Source organism: Ovis aries, chromosome 21 (assembly GCF_016772045.2).
Source record: "Ovis aries strain OAR_USU_Benz2616 breed Rambouillet chromosome 21, ARS-UI_Ramb_v3.0, whole genome shotgun sequence".
Lineage (NCBI taxonomy): Eukaryota > Metazoa > Chordata > Mammalia > Artiodactyla > Bovidae > Ovis > Ovis aries.
In genome coordinates, this window is record NC_056074.1 from 12,091,414 (window position 1) to 12,114,410 (window position 22,997).

General features: G+C 40.6%; 1 protein-coding gene across 1 annotated transcript; it reads left to right on the top strand.

Moving 5' to 3' along the window:
- Positions 1–584: 584 nt before the first annotated feature.
- Positions 585–3,064, top strand: LOC101106722 (high mobility group protein B2). Its single transcript, XM_027959722.3, is given in 2 exon segments — positions 585–733; positions 735–3,064. Coding segments are annotated over 2 exon segments (627 nt in total). The 5' UTR covers positions 585–620; the 3' UTR covers positions 1,249–3,064.
- Positions 3,065–22,997: the final 19,933 nt, after the last annotated feature.

Sequence of the window (22,997 nt, forward strand, 5' to 3'; positions counted from 1 at the left end):
TTGCCTTCCTCAGCTTTCAGCCTTACTGGGTATAGCAGCTCAAAGGTGCCTTTGCCAACACACACTGAATCGTGAAAGGCAAGAAGACCCAGCAGCAGGATTTTTGCTGAGTGTGTGGCAAGGCATGAAACCTAAGTCTGGACTAGATAAAAAAGACAAGATCTTGTGGTACATAGGTCAAAACATACTACTTGAAAAGAATCTTCTAATTTGCATACAATCCATCTTTCCCTCAAGACGTTTGAAACCAGAAATGAAACAAAACTAATTAAAGATGCAAACTATCCTGGACCGCCTCAACTATTGTTTGGACCAAAGTGATCAGGTCCTTGTCCTTCATGCCTAACAGAAGAAAGGGCATGTCTTCTAGGGGAGAGGAGGTAATATGTACTCCAGTATCTATAGTCTTTTATAACACTGTCTGGATGACATCAACTAAAAATTAAAAGACTTGAAAAGAAACAGGGCAATGTGATCTAAAATCAAGAGGAAAAAAATCAGGAACCAGTTCACGCCAGAGCCAGGGCAGCAGCGTAGCGGTCAGAAGCGGCCGCTGCGCGGAACTCTGAGGAAAATCTTTCACCAGGTGGACAGGCAGCCTCCGCCGCAGCAGCAGCATCATGGGGAAGGGCGACCCCAACAAGCCGCGGGGCAAGATGTCTTCGTACGCCTTCTTCGTGCAGACCTGCCGCGAGGAGCACAAGAAGAAGCACCCCGACTCCTCAGTCAATTTCGCAGTTTTCCAAGAAATGTTCCGAGAGATGGAAGACCATGTCGGCCAAGGAAAAGTCCAAGTTCGAAGACATGGCAAAAAGTGACAAAGCTCGCTACGACAGGGAGATGAAAACTTATGTCCCTCCTAAAGGTGACAAGAAGGGAAAGAAAAAAGATCCCAACGCTCCGAAAAGGCCTCCATCTGCCTTCTCCCTGTTTTGCTCCGAACATCGCCCAAAGATCAAAAGTGAACACCCTGGCTTATCCATTGGGGATACTGCAAGAAAATTGGGTGAAATGTGGTCTGAGCAGTCAGCCAAAGATAAACAGCCGTATGAACAGAAAGCAGCTAAGCTAAAGGAGAAATAGGAAAAGGATATTGCTGCATACCGTGCCAAGGGCAAGAGTGAAGCGGGAAAAAGGGGCCCTGGCAGGCCGACAGGCTCCAAGAAGAAAAATGAACCAGAAGATGAGGAGGAAGAAGAGGAGGAAGAAGATGAAGATGAGGAGGAGGAGGAGGAAGACGAGGAATAAATGGCTATCTTGTAATGATGTGTGTGGAGTGTGCCTGTGTGCTCAGGCAATTGTTTTGCTAAGAATGTGAATTCAAGTGCAGCTCAATATTAGCTTCAGTATTAAAAACTGTACAGATTTTTGTATAGCTGATAAGATTCTTTGTAGAGAAAATACTTTTTTATAAATGTAAGTTGTGGCTTTTGAGGGGCTACTACATACAGTTAGAGTTTCAAGCTTCTGATGTTAAATGTTTCTAAATATTTAATGGTTTCTTTAATTTCTTGACTTGTGTATGGTAGCACAGCAAACTCATAGAAATTAGCATCAATAGCAACTTTTGGGTTTTCTAGAATGAGAATGTTGCGTTTTGTTTTTTTTAAAAAAAATTTTGTAATAAAATTATATATATTAAAAAAATCAATAGAAAATCGAAGCAGATCTATAGATGACCCAGATGTTGAAATAAGATGGAAGAACTTTAATATAACTACTGTAAATACATTAAAATTATTTGATGAACAGAATGAATGAAAGATAAATATTTTAAACAAAGAAATGAATCTCTAAAAAGAAAGAACGAAATGGAACTACAGACATAAAAGAAAATGTGAATATTTAAATATAGCTCAGTAAATTATAGCCATTATTTCTCAATCACCTTGATTCGATATGTGAAACATTTTGGTATAGCTGATAGAGACTTGAGAAACACCTTGATCTTGTTAGCAACATAATAACACTCTAGCTCTAAAGTATATCATTTTCTCAGAGGATTTGTTTCATTTTCTTTCTGTTGAAAAATGTTTAACCCTTTGCAAAAAGTCTGTGAATGCACTCTATTTTGGACTTCTGATCTCCCATATACTGTCACCATCTAGAACATTTCAGAGAAAGTTCTATTACAAACACAAGTAACTGTGTTAATTTTTAAAATTGTTTTGACATTTAAAGAGTAATACAGAAAAATCAACTGCCCTATGACCTGGGAGGAGCCCGGGTTTTCATATGCTTCTGTTTACTCCTTTCCTTTTAAATCAAATAAAAATTCTGATCGTAAGACATTTTACGCGGTCTTTCACCATCCTGGATATATCTTCACTCTCCCTGCTACAATTCCAAGGCCTTAACAACTTCAACTTTCTCTAAGAATATCTGCCTCTGAACTAGAATTGTAACACAATGCCTCAGATAATTCATTCTATACCTTTTATGATATGCTTAAATAATTCTCATTGTTTTAAAATGAGTGGTTTTATTTAAATAAATTGAATATTATATCAATTTAGATAATTCATTTTTAAAAACTATTGTTTGCAGTTTTAGAGAATTTAGCATTTTACAGAATCTGAGACGTAACCATATGGTTTTCAAACAAAAATTTGTGGTTGATTCTTTACTTATAAAACAATCTTACTATTCATAAATATTGTTGCAATATTTAAGAGAACTGAGAGCTTGGAAAGGTTTTACTTATAAGGTCATGCATTTAAAGTGTTTAAAATGGAATGTATTAAATTTACAAATGCAGTTTAAAGGTTTAAAGAAATGCAATTAACTAAGTATAATTGTTTGATGAAGATTTGCTTACTCAAGTGAAGTTGACTGCATATTCATTAGGCAATTTTTGACATATATAAGTAAAATAATTGAAATTATTATAAGTTCAAAGGCAATTTTTGAAAATGAAGTTTCTTCAGTTGTCATCTTAATATATTGAATATTAGTTTTTTAAAACTCCAGTACTGATGAAGTCTTTTCTATGTGCAAAGCTCTGGGTTAAAAATTTATGTTAATAAAGTCCTTTTTAGGTAATAAAAATGGAAAGTATCTCTGATAATCTGAAATGAATATATCATTTTCTTGTTTAAATATAATAATCAGCCTGTCAGAGACCTTGGAATATACCCTTGACAGCCACACATTCTTCACTTAGCAAAGAACTTAGAAGCTGAGCAGCCTAGCGTAGGTTCCCACTGTCTGTTCTTGCAGGTGGAGCTATCTTGCCAAACATCTACTGCAGAAACTTAAACCCTTCCCTGGCTGCCCACTGAGCCGGCATCAAGTCCCTGATCCTGAGGTCCCACCGCCTCTGGCCTTTGCCTCCCACTGAGCTTCAGGAAGCCAGTTGACCCTGGCTCTCTAATCCACCCCCATGTAAATAGAGCTCCACGCCTTTTCTTTCCTCAGGGCTTTAGCAATGTCATTTCCTCAGCTTGAATTGCTTCCCAGAGCATTTCCTCCCTACAACACACAAGTGGCTACTGTCACTTAACTAAGGAGGTCCAGGCCAGGTTAAGGACTCCTGGTTTTATGTCTCAGAAAAGGTTGTTTATAGTGTTTGTGGCTTCTCAGGGGACACTAGTGGTGAAGAATCCACCTGACAATGCGGGAGATGCAAGTTCAATTCCTGGGTCAGAAAGAGTCCCTGGAGGAGGAAATGGCACCCTACTCCAGTCTTTTTGCCTGGAGAATCCAACTGATAGAGGAGCCTGTCAGGCTACAATCTGTAGGAACACACACAGGTTTAGCCATTATGCACAAAGACCTGAATAAAACTCTGTAGACTATTAATATACTGCAACAGAGCTGTTGGTGCCCCAGAGATATTCCCTTGGGCTTCAGTTTTTTACACTAAAGGATCTCTTTCTACTTCAGGCACCTGTGACCTGGCCTTAGACTTCCTAGGGGGTGGAGAGAGTCTGGATCATGCCTGGGTGAGGCATCAACACCCAGTGCTCACCATCCGATGACGGATGGGAATTTGTGGATCAGTTCAGTTCAGTCGCTCAGGTCTGTCCAACTCTTTGCGACCCCAGGGACTGCAGCACGCCAGGCTTCCCTGTCCATCACCAATTTCCAGAGTTTGCTCAAACTCATGTCCATTGAGTGGGTGATGCCATCCAACCACATCATCCTCTGTCGTTCCCTTCTCCTCCCGCCTTCAATCTTTCCCAGCATCAGGGTCTTTTCCAGTGAGTCAGCTCTTCACATCAGGTGGCCAAATATTGGAGTTTCAGCTTCAGCATCAGTCCTTCCAATCAACACTAAGGACTGATTTCCTTGAGGATGGACGGATTGGATCTCCTTGCAGTCCAAGGGACTCTCAAGAGTCTTCTCCAACACCACAGTTCAAAAGCATCAGTTCTTTGTTATTCAGCTTTCTTTATGGATCAACTCTCATAGCCATACATGACTACTGGAAAAACCATAGCTTTGACTAGACAGACCTTTGTCAGCAAAGTAATGTCTCTGCTTTTTAATATGCAGTGTAGGTTGGTCATAACTTTTCTTCCAAGGAGTAAGCGTCTCTTAATTTCATGGCTGCAGTCACCATCTGCAGTGATTTTGGAGCCCCCAAAAATAAAGTCTCTCACTGTTTCCATTGTTTTCCCATCTATTTGCCATGAAGTGATGGGACCAGATGCCATGATCTTAGTTTTTTGAATGTTGAGTGTTAAGCCAGCTTTTTCATTCTCCTCTTCACTTTCATCAAGAGGCTCTTTAGTTCCTCTTCGATTTCTTCCATAAGGATGGTGTCATCTGCATATCTGAGATTATTGATATTTGTCCTGGCAACCTTGATTCCAGCTTGTGCTTCATCCAGACTGGCATTTCACATGATGTACTCTGCATAGAAGTTAAATAAGCAGGGTGACAATATACAGCCTTGACATCCTCCTTTCCCGATTTGGAACCAGTCCATTGTTCCATGTCTGGTTCTAACTGTTGCTTCTTGACCTGCATACAGATTTCCCAAGAGGCAGGTAAGGTGGTGTGGTATTCCCATCTCTTGAAGAATTTTCCACATTTTGTTGCGATCCACACAGTCAAAAGCTTTGGTGTGGTCAATAAAGCAGAAGTAGATGTTTTTCTAGAACTCTCTTGCTTTTTCTATGATCCAACAGATGTTGGAAATTTGATCTCTGGTTCCTCTGCCTTTTCCAGCTTGAACATCTGGAAGTTCATGGTTCACATACTGTTGAAGCCTGGCTTGGAGAATTTTGAGCATTACTTTACTAGCGTGTGAGATGACTGCAATTGTGCAGTAGTTTGAACATTCTTGGCATTGCCTTTTTTGGGGATTGGAATGAAAACTGACCTTTTCCAGTCCTGTGGCCACTACTGAGTTTTCCAAATTTGCTGGCATATTGAGTGTAGCACTTTCACAGCATCATCTTTGGGGGTTTGAAATAGCTCAACTGGGATTCCATCACCTCCACTAGCTTTGTTCGTAGTGATACTTCCTAAGGCCCACTTGACTTTGCATTCCAGGAAATCTGGCTCTAGGTGAGTGATCACACCATCATGGTTATCTGGATCATGAAGATTTTTTTTTGTTCAGTTCTGTGTATTCTTGCCACCTCTTCTTAATATTGTCTGCTTCTGTTAGGTCCATACTATTTCTGTCCTTTTTTGTGCCCATTTTGCATGAAATAGTCCCTTGGAATCTCTAATTTTTCTGAAGAGATCTATAGTCTTTGCCATTCTATTGTTTTCCTCTATTTCTTTGCATTGATCACTGAGGAAGGCTTTCTTATCTCTCCTTGCTATTCTTTGGAACTCTGCATTCAAATGGGTATATCTTTCCTTTTCTCTTGCCTTTAGCTTCTCTTCTTTTCTCAGCTATTTGTAAGACCTCCTCAGACAACCATTTTGCCTTTTTGCATTTCTTTTTCTTGGGGATGATCTTGATCCCTGCATCCTGTAAAATGTCACAAACCTCCATCTATAGTTCTTCAGGCACTCTATCAGATCTAATCCATTGAATCTATTTGCCACTTCCACTGTATAATTGTAAGGGATTTGATTTAGGTCATACGTGAATGGTCTAGTGGTTTTCTCTACTTTCTTCAATTTAAGTCTGAATTTTGCAGTAAGGAGTTCATGATCTGAGCCACAGTCAACTCCTGGTCTTGTTTTTGCTGACTGTATAGAGCCTCTCCATCTTTGGCTGCAAAGAATTTGTGGATAACTACCTCAACTTTCTTGGGTGAGACACCTCTGAGACAAATTCTGTATAGTTCCCCAGGGCAGGTGTGAGCCCAGTTACCCACAGTAGTGATCTGTTAACTAATCTTGCACCTATCCTTCCCTCTGGTCCCTCACAAGTGATTCTGGGTTCATTATTCAAATAAACTGCTTTCACTCAAATCCTTGTCCCAAAAACTGTTTTAGGAGGAACTTAGCCTAAAATATTATCATATATTTGCTTACTTGGATTCAGTCAATAATTATTAGAGTAGAATTATTCCTGGTGCAAGGATTAAGTATTTCAAGCTGTGATCAATAGTCTCCAAAAAAGTTGGTGTAAGGAATGTCTATTTAACTAGCTCCATTTATTATAACATTTAGCAATTTTAAATTAATATATCCTGGGACTTCCCTGGTGATACAGTGATTAAGAATCCACTTTCCAGTGCAGGGAATGAGAGTTGGATTGCTGGCTAGGGAACTAAGATCTCATATGCTGCAGAGCAACTAAGCCTGCCTGCCCCAACTAGAGAAGCCTGCTACTGCAACAAAGAACCAGTGCAGCCAAAAGAAAATACGTAAATAAAATAATTAATTAATGTATCCTATATTATTTCACATTGGAATTGAGACACTTTCAGGAATGAGGAACTGTCAGCCAAATTATTTACTAGGAATTTTTTGTAACTTGTTAAGGGAACAGAGCCTTTGGAGTCAAGTAAACCCAGGTTAGAATCCCATATCTACTTCTTAATTTACTTGTTAATCTTACTTGTTAATTATGTGAACTTGACAAGTTATTAGTGTCTCTCAGCATTGTTTTCTTTACATCTAAAATAAGCAAATAATAATGCCAATTTCATAAGTTATTTAAGGATTAAATGAGAGGATTATTAAAAAAAAAAACTTAGGATGGTGCCTGACAAGTAGAAAAAGCCCAATAAATTGTAATTATTATTATTACTGGAAAGAAATGACAGTAACTTAGCCAAATGTAATACCCTATGGTACTAAGCACAGTACTTGGGACCTAGAAAATGCTCAAATATTTATTGAACTACTTAATCCACAAAGTTGTTGTAGAGATCAAATGACAAGATGTGTATAAAATTGTCATATTATAGACATATCATAGACACATGGTCCTGTCCCCCTTAACTGGTCAAAAGCTTTACCTTTTCTCAGACAAAAGTTGGCTAGATAGCGTCATTCTCAAAATTGATATTTTGAGGCATGTTTTAGATTTCACTGTGTAATAAATGGCCCTTTCTGTGCTTATTCTGCCTTCAGCTATAGAGCTGCCAGAAACAACTTCTTCACTGTGGAATCCTACTGCCAACTGTCCTGAGTCAAACTCCATTAGACCCACAGGTTTGTGCCACAGGCAGTCATATTGAGGTCAGAAGTATAAAGATTGGATCTGGGTTTTTGAGACAATCCAAATTTAAAATATCCAAATATTGTAAACTGATTTTTTTGGAAACTTCCCTGGTGGTCTAGTGGGTAAGACTCCACCTTTCTACTGCAGGGGGAATGTGTTTGATCCCTGATTGGGAAACTAAAATCCCAGATGCCACATGGCACAGTCAATAAGTAAATACATTCAAACTGATTCTTGTGAACTGTTTTATTTATTTTTATATAAATATGTTATTATAAATTTATTCATTTCTTCCTTTGATTTTTATTAAATACTTAGTGTGAGAAGGCGGAGAAGGCAATGGCACCCCAATACAGTACTCTTGCCTGGAAAATCCCATGAATGGAGGAGCCTGGTAGGCTGCAGTCCATGGGGTCGCTAAGAGTTGGACACAACTGAGCATCCCTTTCACTTTTCATTTTCATGCATTGGAGAAGGAAATAGCAACCCACTCCAGTGTTCTTGCCTGGAGAATCCCAGGGACGGGAGAGCCTGGTGGGCTGCTGTCTATGGGGTTGCACAGAGTCGGACACGACTGAAGCGACTTAGCAGCAGCAGCAGCAGCAGCAGCAGTTGGGAAGGACTTTCCAGATGGTGCTAGTGGTAAAGAACTAGCCTGCAAGTGCAGGAGCCGCAGGAGACGTGGGTTTGATCCTTGGGTCAGGAAGATCCCCTGGAGGAGGGCATGACAATCCACTCCAGTATTCTTGCCTGGAGAATCCCATGGGCAGTGGAGGCTGGTGGGTTAAAGTCCATGGGGTCGCAAAGAGTTGGACACGACTGTAGCTACTTAGCATGCACGCACACAGTGTGAGATAAAGAAGTGACAGTATTGAACAAAATAAACATGATCCTTGCCCTTGTGAAGCTTAGGATCTTATAATTATATAAGTCGCTGCTGCTGCTACTGCTAAGTCGCTTCAGTCGTGTCCGACTCTGTGCGACCCCATAGATGGCAGCCCACCAGGCTCCCCCATCCCTGGGATTCTCCAGGCAAGAGTGCTGGAGTGGGTTGCCATTGCCTTCTCCGATATGTAGTTAATTTCTATGCTTTGCAAGATTTAAAGCCTGTGTACGCATTTTTTCATTAAAAAAAAAAATACTGTCACATTGCCTGTGAAAATGTGCAAAGGATTATCCCCTTTCCCATAGTCCTACCAGAAAAAAGAGGAAGAAAGAGAATTCTACTTTAAAACCAAACACTTCACTTATCAAATAAAATCATAACAACTTGAGAGGAAGATGTTCTTGTCTCCATTTTAAGAAGAACTGAGACTCAGAGAGGCTAAATGTCTTGCCAAAGTCTACCACTAACAAATGCCACTGCTAAAATTAGAACCTAGCACTGCCGGATTCCCCAGTCCAAGCTCTTTCTTCAACTCCATTCTTCTGCAAATCAAGCAACCAGCTATTGAGGCAAATGAGTATCACTGAGTGTTACGTGCCACGTTATTTGTTGTTTAGTCGCTAAGTCATGTCCAGCTGTTTCGTGGCCCCATGGACTACAGCCCAAATGTATCCTTCCTCCGTCTGTGGGATTTCTCAGGCAAGATCACTGGAGTAGGTTGCCATTTTCTTTTCTATATGTGCCATGGGTAGGATCCAAAAAATATATATGGTTCTTAAACTCAAGGGCCTTAAATCTGATTGTGACATACCAAAAAAAAAAAAAAAAAATCAACTAAACTGATGCTTACTATAATGAGTTCCCAGAAAATATACATAAATGTGCATTTGAATGCTTCAAAATAGTTTCATGGATGCTATATGAGTTGCCCTAAACCCTTTCAGGCATCTGTGTTTCCTGTGGGGCTAAAAGTAATGTCTCTGATCACATTGTATTCGAGGAGTTTTCCTGCCTTCCTTCCCTCCAAGAACATGAGCTCCCTGAGGTCAGAAACCACCTTAACCTTTGTGTTCCCATAGTCTAACACAGCACTTACTACCCAATAGATAGTAGTTTGAATAAGGTTGAATTGAATTGAGATGGCTTTTGAGAACTGGGTATCTTGGAAGATTTTTTTTTTTTCTTTCGGCCACCAGGCAAGCAGGGATCTTAATTCCCCCTTCCAGGGATCAAACTCAGGCCCAAACGAAATGAGAGTGCAAAGTTTTAACCACTGGACTGCCAAGTCCCTAGAATGATTTAAGATTAACAAGAGATTAACCCCCACAAGCATTCTGGGTGGTGGTGGTGGTGGGGGTGGGGTGATAGTGAGGGCGAAGGTGAGGAAGTATATGGGAGACTTAGTATGGTAAATGTGGTAGAAATCCTCTGAATGGAGCAGGTTTGAAAACCTGAACCTCACAGCTGTTCCTGTGTTTGTCGGGGCACATATGGCCTGAGAAGGAAATCTTTAAAGTCCAAAAAACTAATCTGAGATTAGAGGCACCGTAAAAGAAAAAGGTCCATTTTTGTTTGTTTGCTTTTTTTGTTTGTTTCCCCCATAAAGAGGGAAAGGTAGTTAAAACTATCACGAAAACAGAAGCGGTAGAAACACTGGAGAAATTCACAAAATGCTCACTACTTCTAACAACACAAACCAGTTGTGAGCAGCCAGCCCAGAGGAATGGAGAGGGTAGCAATCATCTCATCAGTGCTGCTAGACTGCATTCCAGGGCTGAGTTAATGATCCCATCTTTCCATTTGATCCTAACTATAGCCCTAGGTGAGGCCCATGGAAACACCTCTAAAGGTAACAAATTAGAAGGCACTTCTTTCATCTGTCATCTCCTCATGCCCCCTTCTTCCTTTCCCAAAAGTCTTTAAATCATAACAATTCCCTCTCATTAACTGAGTGGCTGGATTCTTTAGCCTGCTAGAGCAAATCAAGGTGAGACCCAAAGAACCGGAGAAAAACAAAAATGAGTGTTACACTGTTTCTCAGGATACTCAGAGGCCCAGTTTTCAGAGGCTGAGGGGAGGGGTCTTCCAGGTGCTGGAACCCCTGTTTGGCCCAGGTTTCAAGCGCACGAGACCTCAGCTTTTGGCTGCTTCTTAGTGTTGAATCTGCAGGGAGCAAGGAAAGGCTTTCTTATAAATGTTCATTCTAGATGAAATTTAGGTATTCCTAATAACTAGCTATATCTGAGGGAGAAGACTGATTCAAGATGAGAGGCCTCAAAATTTGAAAGCTGCTTCAGCTTGTGGAGGCTCTAGAAATAAGGAGAAGAGATCTAAGATAGTTATCTATCATAGCATAGTATAGTATAGTTATCTTTGTATCCAGAGGCCAGGGAGGAGAATTTTCTGGGGATTATTGTTACTTTAAAAAGGACAAACTCTGAACTTGAGCACTTTAAAAGAAAAAAAATTTTTTTTTGGCCAAGCCAAACAGCATGTGAGATCTTAGTTCCCCAGCAGAACAGACCCTGCACCCACTATATTGGAAGGGTGGAGTCTTAATCACTGGACCTCCAAGGAAGTCCCATGAACTTGAGCAGTTTTAAATTTGTTCTCGCATGAAGGTTACTAGTTCATTTACAGAAAGCTTTTACCTACAGTTGCTGGCTTGATCCTCATTACAGCCCTGTGAGATCATCACATTCCCATTTATAAATGAAGGTGTAGATGTTCAAAGAGGTAAAACACACTCAAAGAGGTCATTGGGTAGGAAGTTCTGGGGTTGGGACTAGAATCCAGATTGTCCTTCAGCTGATCCAGTACAGTTAATTTTCCCCCATAAATCAAGTAATACAAAAGTATTTTTATGGTTTTATTGCAATTAGCAGAAGCAAATCACAGCCTCAGACCTGTCATCTTGCCAACACCTCAGCAAACATGTACTGCACCCAAACATGAACCAGGAATTAGACTAAGCACTGGGAAAAACAGAGACAAATCAGTCATAGACTTTACCCTCAAGGTCCAGAGTCTAGCTGGGGAGGCAGAGATGTAAAAAATTAATTGTAGTGTGGGGTGATAAGTGCTATAATTCAATTGAGAATTGGAAATACAGTTGAATAAAGGAAGATCATCTCTCCTTGTGGTGATTGAAGGACAGTGTCCCAGAGGCAGTGGTGATTAAGTTAAAACTTGAGATATAAGTAGGAGCATGACTGGTGGCCAAGGGAGAAGACATTCTTGTCAGAACGAGCAGCTGCAGCAAAAGCAAGGAAGTGTAAAACAATATGACTACATTGTTATCATTCAATGGTGGCTCAGACAGTAAAGAATCTGCCTGCAACGTGGGAGACTTGGGTTTGATCCCTGGGTTGGAAGATCCCCTGGAGGAGGGAAAGGCAATTCACTTCAGTATTCTTGCCTGGAGAATCCCATGGACAGAGGAACCTGGTGAGCTACAGTCCATGGTGTCGCAGAGTCAGACAGGACTGAACGATTAACGCTTTCACTTTCTTTCACGTAAGTTAGTGAATGCAAGCATTATGCTTCCTGCTGTCACTCCTTCAACCAGCAGTGCCCACATCTGCAGTTTGCACCAGACACCATTTAACAAACATTTATCGAGCCCCTATGTGGTGACCACTGCTTTCGGGGCTGGGATACAACAAAATAAGCCGAGTCCCTGCCTGTAAAGGCTCTCCTAATGGTTCAAGTGGTAAGCAATCTGCCTACCAATACAGAAGATGCAGGTTCCATCCTTGGGTTAGGAAGATCCCCCAGAGGACGAAATGGCAACCTGTTCCTTTAGTTTCGCTTGGAGAATCCCATGGACAGAGGAGCCTGGCAGGCTATAGTCCACAGGATCGCAAAGAGTTGGGACACTGAGCGCGCGCACACACACATGCCCTGCCCTTAAGAAGCCTACGTTATAGTGGAAGGAAGCAGGCAATTAAAAAAAAATACATTAGTGAGTGATAAGGGTTATGTAAACAGGGAGCTGCTGCTGCTGCTGCTAAGTCACTTCAGTCGTGTCTGACTCTGTGCGACCCCATAGACACCAGCCCACTAGGCTCCCCCCTCCCTGGGATTCTCCAGGCAAGAACACTGGAGTGGGTTGCCATTTCCTTCTCCAATGCACAAAAGTGCAAAGTGAAAGTGAAGTCACTCAGTCGTGTCTGACTCTTAGCGACCCCATGGACTGCAGCCCACCAGGCTCCTCCGTCCATGGGATTTTCCAGGCAAGAGTACTGGAGTGGGTTGCCATTGCCTTCTCTGAAACAGGTAGATACCACAATATACAGTTTTAGTTCCAGAAATACATTATCTAGAATTTGTTTGGCTGTACATAACAGAAAAACTTAATACAACAGGGACTTAGACAATACAGAGGTTTTTTCTCATGTGGAAGAGGCAGTCCAAGGCTGTTATGGCCAGTTATCAACTTATCAGAGACCCTGGACCTTTCTAACATTCTATTCCTCCAAGTCTAGTGTGTGACTCTAACCCTCATGTTCCAAAATAGATGCTTGAGCTCCAGGAATCATATCATCATTTAGAGAGCAGGGTGGAAGACTAGAGAAGGATGAGCCTTTTAGAAAGATATAAGAATAATTTATAGTTTTTATGTGCTATTTAATAGTAGTTCTTTTGCGAATTTAGTTTTTTAGCCTTGGGAGGTCAAGAAGTTTGGTTTTTGAATCTGTTATAAACTAAATTCTGTAAATGGAAATTTCAAGCCTCAAAAATAATATACATACCAGAAAAAAAAAAAGTAAGAAGAATCGATACCATTTCTACTTGTTGTGACTCTGCCTAGCTACAAGGGAAACTTGAAATATAGTTTTTCAGCTGTGTAACAATAAAAATGAAGTCGCTCAGTCATGTCTCACTCTTTGCGACCCCATGGACTGTAGCCCACCAGGCTTCTCTGTGTAGCAATGAACTCAGGTAAAAATGAGCATTCTGCTTCCAAAGAAGGGGAAAATGAACATTAAGAAGCATAATAGTGAAGATCCCAACAGGAAACAGTTGGTGCTCTCAAAATTAGAGAAGGTGTATTTACAAACAGATCGTGTGTATGTGCCTGCTAAGTCACTTCAGCCGTGAACAACTCTGTGACCCTATGGACGCTGCCAGGCTTCTTTGTCCATGGGATTCTCCAGACAAGAATATTGGAGTGGATTACCATTCCCTTCTCCAGGGGATCTTCCTGACCTAGGGATCAAACCTGTATCTCCTGCAGCTACCTGTACTGCAAGTAGATTCTTCGCCACTGAGCCACTGGAGAAGCCACTCGCTTTTAGATGACTCCCAATGAATTCATAGCTTTGACGTTATTTTCTGGACGTTGCAAGCTGGTATCAAGACTCAGACCCACAAGACGTCATTCACCATTAACTGAAAAGCATTAAATAAGGAAGGTAGCTCTGAACTGGAAGAAATAGAGGGAAAGGTAGTGGTGGTAAGGACCTGATTAAGTTAAACATATAAGAATAATACAGAAAGACAAATATCATATGATATCATATGATTAAACATATAAGGATAATACAGAAAGACAAGTGTCATATGATATCACTTATATGTGGAATCTAAAAAACTGATACAAATGAAATTATTTACAAAACAGAAATGGCAAACTTATGGTTACCAAAGTGGAAAAGGAGGAATAAATTAGGGCTTTGGGATTAACAGATACATACTACTATATATAAAATAAATAACCAACAAGGACCTACTATATAACACAGGGAACTTTACTCAATATCCTATAAAAACCTTTATGGGAAAAGAATCTGAAATGGAACATATATATGTATGTGTAATTGAATCATTTTGCTCTGCACCTGAAACTAATCCAGCACTATAAATTAACTGCTGCTGCTGCTGCTGCTAAATCACTTCAGTCGTGTCCGCCTCTGTGCGACCCCATAGACGGCAGCCCACCAGGCTCCCCCGTCCCTGGGATTCTCCAGGCAAGAACACTGGAGTGGGTTGCCATTTCCTTCTCCAATGCATGAAAGTGAAAAGTCAAAGTGAAGTCGCTCAGGCGTGTCTGACTCTTCGCAACCCCATGGACTGCAGCCTACCAGGCTCCTCCGCCCATGGGATTTTCGAGGCAAGAGTACTGGAGTGGGGTGCCATCGCCTTCTCCGACATTCCAATATAAAATAAAATTGTTTAAAAACCAATGAATAAATGTGTATAGATTAGTGTTCTTTAAAACACTTGCTTAGAAATCATGATCTAATTTTTAAACTACAAAACCTATATGTAGTTATAATTAATTAAAAGTTAATGCATTCTCTTTAAATACATTAATGAGTATTTACATTAAATCCAAAAAATACAGAAAAGAAGAAAATGATTAATTGCCTACAGACTATAAACCCAAAAGAAACACTGTTATATTTCAGTTATTCCCATTCAGTTTTTTGAGTTGGATTTCCCTGGCAGTCCAGTGGCTAAGACTTCAAGTTTCCAATGCAGGGGGCTGGGGTTCGATTCCTGGTCAGCAACTGGATCCCACCTTGCAACTAAGAGTTTGCATGCGGCAGCTAAAGCTCCCTCATGCAACAACTAAGACTTGGTGCAGCCAGACAAATTAATAATAAATTAAAAGATAAATATTCTCAAAAATAGTTATAAAACCCCAAACCCATCGCTTAAAAAATTGGGAGGTAGACAGCATCTTAACTGAACATCAAGAGACTCTGCCGTTGTTATTTAGTAGCTAAGTTGTGTTGGACTCTTTTGTGATTCCATGGACTGCAGCCTGCCAGGCTCCTCTGTCCATGGAATTTTCCAGGCAAGAATACTGGAGTGGGTTGCCATGATCTCCTCTGGGAGATCTTCCTGACTAAGGGATCAAAGATCAAATCCGCATCACTTTAGGTCTCCAGCATTGGCAGGTGGGTTCTTTACCATTAGAGCCACCTTGGAAGCCCCTACTCTATAGTACAGGGAACTATATTCAATATCCTATGATAAACTATAATGGAAAAGAATATGAAAAAACAATGTGTGTGTGTATTATGGAATCAGTTTGTTGTACAGTAGAATTTAACACAACACTATAAATCAACTGTACTTCAACACAGTAAATGACATTGTTTTGGAATTTCTTTTTGAACAGAATTGAGGTTCTGTTTAAAAACATCAATTTGTGGGGACTTCCCTTGTAGTCAGGGTTAAGAATCAGCCTTCCAATGCAGGGTATATGAGTTTGATCCCTGGTTGGGGAACTAAGATCCCGCATGCCAAGGGGCAACTAAGCCCGCCCCACGTGCCACAACTAGAGAAGCCTGTGTACCAGAATGAAGAGACGGTGCACCACAATAAAGAACCAGCACAGCCAAAAGACAAAACGGAAATTTGTGGACCTTCTAATGGTTACATTGTTTACTTCAAGGAAAGGCAGCATCAGCAGATGAATGGATTAAAAAAATGTGGTGGGTACATACACGGACATGAACTGGGGCAAACTCCAGGAGATAGTGAGGAACAGGGAGGCCTGGTGTGCTGCGACCCATGGGGTTGCAAAGAGTCAGACATAACTTGGCAAGCGAACAACAACAACAACCACAGATATATACAATGAAATACTATTCAGTCATAAAAAAGGAATGAAATAATGCCATTTGCAGCAACATGGATGGACTTGGAGGTGAGTATGCTAAGTGAAATGTCAGACCGAGAAAGACAAATACTATATGATAGCACTTATATGTGTAATCTAAAAAATAAAACTAGTGAGTATAACAAAAAAGAAACACACTCACAGATATAGAGAACAGACTAGTGTTTACCAGCACGGAGAGGAAAGCAGGGAGGGGCAAGTTAAGGGTAGGGTTTTAGAAGGTACAAACTACTATGCAGAAAACAAACAAGCTATGGGGACATACTGTGAAACCCAGGGAATGTAGCCAATAGTTTATGATAACTATAGATGGAGCATGCCTCAAAAATTGTGAATCACTAGGTCGTACACCTGAAACATATAATATTTTACAACAACCATACCTCAATAAAAACATTTTTAAGTCACTATTTCTAATGATTTCAATAAGAAATATCAACACTAGGGATACAAAGTATATTCCTAGCCACATCCTCAAATGTCTTAAAGAGGCACTCACAACAAAAGTTTCCCAGCAAGAGGAACTGTTAATATTATTGAATCAGGGTTAAATACAACTGAAGCCCAGGGCTTCTACAGTTAGTCTTTCTATAGCTATCTGAACCTTTGAAATATTTTAGTATCGTTAATTTGATGGATAGAGTCACAGACCGGGTAGAACAAAATATTTTCTGTCCCTTATCATGACTAAACCAGAGCTGCTACCTTGGTGTTCTGGAGATTTAAAACGCTCTGAATTAAGAGGAAATGTTATTGCCAGAGTTACTCCTTCATTGATTGAGAACAGAGAGTCCTTCTAAATGAGCACACCTAGATTCACACCAGTACTCAGAACTCTTGAATCCACAGGTGCTAAGGGCAGGCGTATAGATATTTCCAAGAGGAGAACAATGGAAGCATCAGTGGCTTCAGACAGTTCAAAGTTCAAATCCTAAATACTTCCTGACTAGGGTGACCTTGGGAATTGAACATTTATGAGCTCCAATTTCTCGCCAGTATAAATTAGGTCTATAAAAGATACTTTGTAAGGTAATTGTGAGAATTAAATGAGAAAGCAAATATAAAAGGGGCTTACCAAATGATATCTCTCTGAGAGAATCTGTGGAGTCCAAAGGGGCCTTCAAAAAAAAGGCAACCTCTTCACACTCTAAGATATTTATTATTATAGAGTCACTGGCCCTAGGGGAACTAGTCTCTTGACAGTAAAAAAATAAAAAAATATACTAGTTTGGTTCCTTTGTACCAGGCTGGGTTGGACTTTAAGCCTGTCTGCAAAGGAGTCAATTATTTTTATCAAAGAATAGGTAAAAGGTGCTTTTCTGGGAATGTGTGGTCACTGCTCTCTGATTTGGTCAGAAAGGTTAGAGTAGACTTGAAGATATTTCTTTGGTTCCTACCATGTGCAAGGCATGAGTAAGAAAATTACGACACGGTGATTATAAGCATGGACACTGGTACCAGACAGCTTGAGCTTCGCCCCTTCCTAACTGTGGGGCCAGCGGGATGTTAGTTTCCTCATCTTAAAACAGAGTTACAATAGTACCTGTGAAAGTTAAAGGTACTTTCATACTATTGTGAAAATTAAATTAGGTAACGTTCGTAAGGGCTTCCCTGATGGCTCAATTGGTAAAGAATCCACTTGCAATGTGGGAGACCTGGGTTCGATCCCTGGATTTGTAAACTGCTTTTAATAGAGTGCTTGGCTCATGGTATGTACTATGTGTTTGATAAACTCATTTTGACTATGTTTAGTGTTTACTTCATCTATTGAGGTCTTGGTTTTTTCTACTGGATTATAAATCCCCATGGAATGAACGAATTTGGAAAGGAAATTCACATTTCCCTTTATGTCAGAGAGTGTCCCTACACCTACCCTGTGTTAGAGTGTCTGTTACATGCTTTACGTACATTTAATTCTCATCTTTTGAGATAAATATTATCATTTTATCTTTATAGATTAGGAAGCCAAAGCTGAGAGGATGGTGAATTGCTTGTGGTTGTACAGTACTGAAGACAGAATTCCAATCTAGTCTAATGACACACCCCATAATCACGGACACACTTTAATAATTATGAGGCTATGGGGTGGGAGGGAATCCAGAGCTTATTGTGGATTACATCCTGCTGTGATCAGTTGCTCTCTAAAGTGTTTAGTATGTTTCTGAAATAATACAAGGATGTATTGTCAATATTGGGCTTCCTTGGTGGCTCAGCAGTAAAGAAACCACCTGCAATGCAGGAGATGTGGGTTCAATCCCTGGGTCAGGAAGATTCCCTGGAGGAGGGCATGGCAACCCACTCCAGTATTCTTGCCTGGAGAATCCCATGGACAGAGGAGCCTGGCAGGCTACAGTTCAGGGGCCACAAAGAGTTGCACGTGACTCGAAGCGACTGAACACACAGGTACACTGTCAATATCATGCCTATGGGTCATAGGCACAAAAGCATTCATCCTACGTTCCCAAAGCAAACACAAATTTCTGTCAGAGCAAAACAAACAATAATTAATGATTATATTTTCAGAAGGGGAGGGTGAAGGAGTGGAAGGGATGAAAGGGGGAAGACAGACAAGGGGGATATTTTGCTGACTAACAAATGCTGTAAACAACTTTACGAGCCTGATGAACATGAACATGCAGGAAGCATCATAAGAGATAGAATTAGCTTCAGCCTTGAGGAAAGAAAAGGCTAGCAGACAAACTTATCACAAGCCACTAGGCAGCACCATGTGAACAGACTGAGGCACAGTCAAGCACAGGAGGCATCCTGAGTACAGGTGTTCCAGGCCAGGTATTTACTAAACAAGGAGCAAGAGTGAAGAGAAGACGGAACCACTGTCATTGCTGCTGACCTTCAGGTAAGGCTGACAAGTCAGTGGCTTCTGGAGATGGATTTTGAAAAATGTTGTTCAGAGCACTTGAGAAAGATTGTTCCATAAGACGTGGCGTGTAATGAGAAGGAGAAAGGGGCTGGAAAGACAGATGTGAAAGAGGCAGGAGGAAAGGAAAAGAGGAAAGAGAGTCCAGGGTCAGTGGGAAAAAACATTAAAAGTCCAGATAAAATCACACGATCCGTCAGATATTTTAACTTTGCACCTACTATGTGCAGAAGCCTGAAACTCGGTGCTGAGGATACAACAGAATAACAGCAGATGCTACCATTCTTTGAATATTTACAAAATGCGAGGGACTGTGGCAACAGGTAACATACTATTTTTTGTTTCCATCTTAACAACAGCTCTCTGAGGCGAGGAGTCTAGACTTGAGAGGTTAATGACAGCTGGTTAGTGACCACCAGGGATTCCCAAACCAGGTCTAGCAGAGCGATGCTAGCGTACTTTCCTTTTTCTCTCTCCTCACCTTCCCTTTAATTTTCATAGGATTTTAAGAAATGCATTTGTGTATATTGTTAACTATAAAAGATACATATTTATTGTAGGAAAACTTGAAAACACTCTTAAGAAGACAAAAAAGAAAAAAATTTTTTTTCAAATCTATGCAATTTTAAAGTATGATAAGAAAAAACATCCTGAAATTGATTGCTAGAGTATGTGTGGAAGTTTCTGTTCTTGCAATCATATCAACACGAAGTGGCATTCTTTTAAAAGATGCCCATTCGATAAAGGGAAAGAGAAGCTCATTGCTGTTTTAATCTACTTTTCTCCGTTACTACTGAAGCTTTATGGTTTTTCATGTTTTGGGCCTTGGCCTCTTTTTACTTTGTGTGTCATAGACTAGTCTTTTTTCTTCATTTTCTTTGGGAAAGTCTGCTTCTAATTGATTTGTAAAATTATATCAAGAATATTAACTTTGTCGTACTTGGCAAACATTTTCCCTAGTTTCTCTTGTTTTGACATAAAGATTTTTTCATTCTTGTGTAATCAAACTTATTGCACAATTCCTTTTTTTTTTTTAATGTTCTTTTGCTTTCTTTCCTTTTAAGCTCTTTATATGTTTCCTTTTATGTTCTTTTGCTTTCTTTAGTTTGGAAAGACCTTCCTTATCTTAAGGTTGGCTTCGTTATCTTCTAATGTGCTGGGCTTTGAAGGAGGCAAGGGATGTGTATTGACCCAGAGGAAGACAAGGAAGGGATTTAGGGACTCAAAGCAAATGCTGATGGAGTTGGTGCTGCCAGAAGCAGGGACTGGCAAATAGAAATTGGATTGCATCAGTCTAAAGACAGCAGACACAGAGGAAAAAACTATAAGTTTGGGACCTTGAAGCCTAGGCTATGAAGCTTGATATTGATTGGTTAAATAGGAAAGAGACTCACACCACCTTCTCCCAAAAGGGAATCCCACATGGGAAAAGGACACTATATAATGTAAATTTACTGGAAGTTACACAGATGCAGGGACCCAGAAGAGCTAGGATGCTGTTGCTGAAATCCAGGCCGTAGGTGATGACACACTAAACTGGCATGACTGGCTGAAGAGGTGCAATAGAAGAGGCAGGTCCAGGAAATGCTTCCACAGGGAAAATAAAACAAAACAAAAATAGCAACAAGAAGAAACCCAGGAGTTTGCGACTTAATAAGTACAAGAGGAGGAGGCATACAAAAGACAGAGGTTAAACCACCTCCTGCATCTGGAGAAAAAGGTAAGGTTTCTGTTTCAATAACAGTAGCAGGGAGATTTGGAAGGATGAACTGATTTTGGGAGCAGCACAAAAGGGGAAACCTAAGCTTAGTGTTGGCACGTTCTAATTTCTGGGTGCTGAAGGAATATTTCTACGATCCCATGAATCAGAAGAGAGAGCGAGAGCAGCTCATTGGCCAAAGGAAGGAAGTTTAAGATCAGCAAGAGAACTGAAAGACTTGATTCTGTCTTCCCCAACATATGACTTGGAGCAGGGCTTGGGCTTGAAGAAAAAAAACCCAGCTTGCTGTCTCCGTAGGCATATTTAGGGACTGACTAATTAATGATCAGCCTAAATGGTGTAATTTTGAGAAATGACAGCTTTTATGTTGGTGTCGATGGTTGGGGTGAGACCCTCTAAGTAGGGTTGCCAGATAAAATAATAGATCCCAGCTACATCTGAATTTAAGATGAACAGTAAAAAAAAAAACAAAACAACAGGGTAAATATGACTCAAATGTTGTATGGGATCCCTTGACACTAAAAAAATTATTCACTGTTTATCTGAAATTCATTTTTAACTTGGTGTCATGTATTTTTTTTTTTCTGGTGGCTCAGTCAGTAAAGAATCTGCCTGAAATGCAGGAGACCACCTGCATGTACACATTACTTTATATAAAATATATAAACAATAAGGACCTATTTATAGCACAGGGAACTACTGATTAGTTATTCAATATCTTATAATAACCTATAAAGGAAAGTAATCTGAAAAGATATATATATATATATATTCCTTTTGAGGTGTATTTAGGCTTCCCAGATGGCTCAGTGGTAAAGAATCCTCCTGCCAAGCAGAAGACTCAAGTTGAAATGCGGGTTCGATTCCTGGGTTGGGAAGATCCCCTTAAGGAAATGGCAACCCACTCCAGTGCTCTTGCCTGGAAAATCCTATGGACAGAGGAGCCTGGTGGGCTACAGTTCATGAGGTCAATAAAGAGTCGGACATGACTTAGCAACTAAACAACAGCTACATGTATTTTTCTTTGCTTAACCTGGAAACCCTACCTATAGGGGGAGATTTTCCAAGAAGACGGCAGTTCGTACTAACAGTTGGTGACAGTTGAGAAACAGAAAACATAACAGGAAATTTCATCTTCCTAAAGATTAGAAGATGCAAATGAAGCAGGAGGAAGAGATAATAAATGCAGAGTGAATGAATTAGTCAATTTGTGTTTCCTGAGCAACTACTCTGCACTGTGCTGGGTACTTTCGGGGCTTCACTCAAGGAGATTGTAATGAGTGTTAAGTTGATTCCTATCAGTTCAGTTCAGTTCAGTTCAGTCACTCAGTCAGGTCCGACTCTTTGCGACCATGAATTGCAGCACGCCAGGCCTCCTTGTCCATCACCAACTCCCAGAGTTCACCCAAACTCATGTCCATCGAGTCGGTGATGCTATCCAGCCATCTCATCCTCTGTCGTCCCCTTCTCCTCCTGCCCCCAATCCCTCCCAGCATCAGAGTCTTTTCCAGCGAAAAGATTCTCTCTTTGCATGAGGTGGCCAAAGTACTGGAGTTTCAGCTTTAGCATCATTCCTTCCAAAAGAACACCCAGGGCTGATCTCCTTTAGAATGGACTGGTTGGATCTCTTTGCAGTCCAAGGGACTCTCAGGAGTCTTCTCCAACACCACAGTTCAAAAGCATCAATTCTTTGGCGCTCAGCTTTCTTCACAGTCCAACTCTCACATCCATACATGACCACTGGAAAAACCATAGCCTTGACTAGATGGACCTTTGTTGGCAAAGTAATGTCTCTGCTTTTCAATATGCTATCTAGGTTGGTCATAACTTTCCTTCCAGGGAGTAAGTGTCTTTTAATTTCATGGCTGCAATCACCATCTGCAGTGATTTTGGAGCCCCCCAAAATAAAGTCTGACCCTTTTTCCACTGTTTCCCCATCTATTTCCCATGAAGTGATGGGACCAGATGCCATGATCTTCGTTTTCTGAATGCTGAGCTTTAAGCCAACTTTTTCACTCTCCTCTTTAACTTTCATCAAGAGGCTTTTAGTTCCTCTTCACTTTCTGCCATAAGGGTGGTGTCATCTGCATATCTGAGGTTATTGATATTTCTCCCGGCAACCTTGATTCCAGCTTGTGCTTCATCCAGACTGGCATTTCACATGATGTACTCTGCATAGAAGTTAAATAAGCGGGGTGACAATATACAGCCTTGACATCCTTCTTTCCCAATTTGGAACCAGTCCATTGTTCCATGTCCGGTTCTAACTGTTGCTTCTTGACCTGCATACAGATT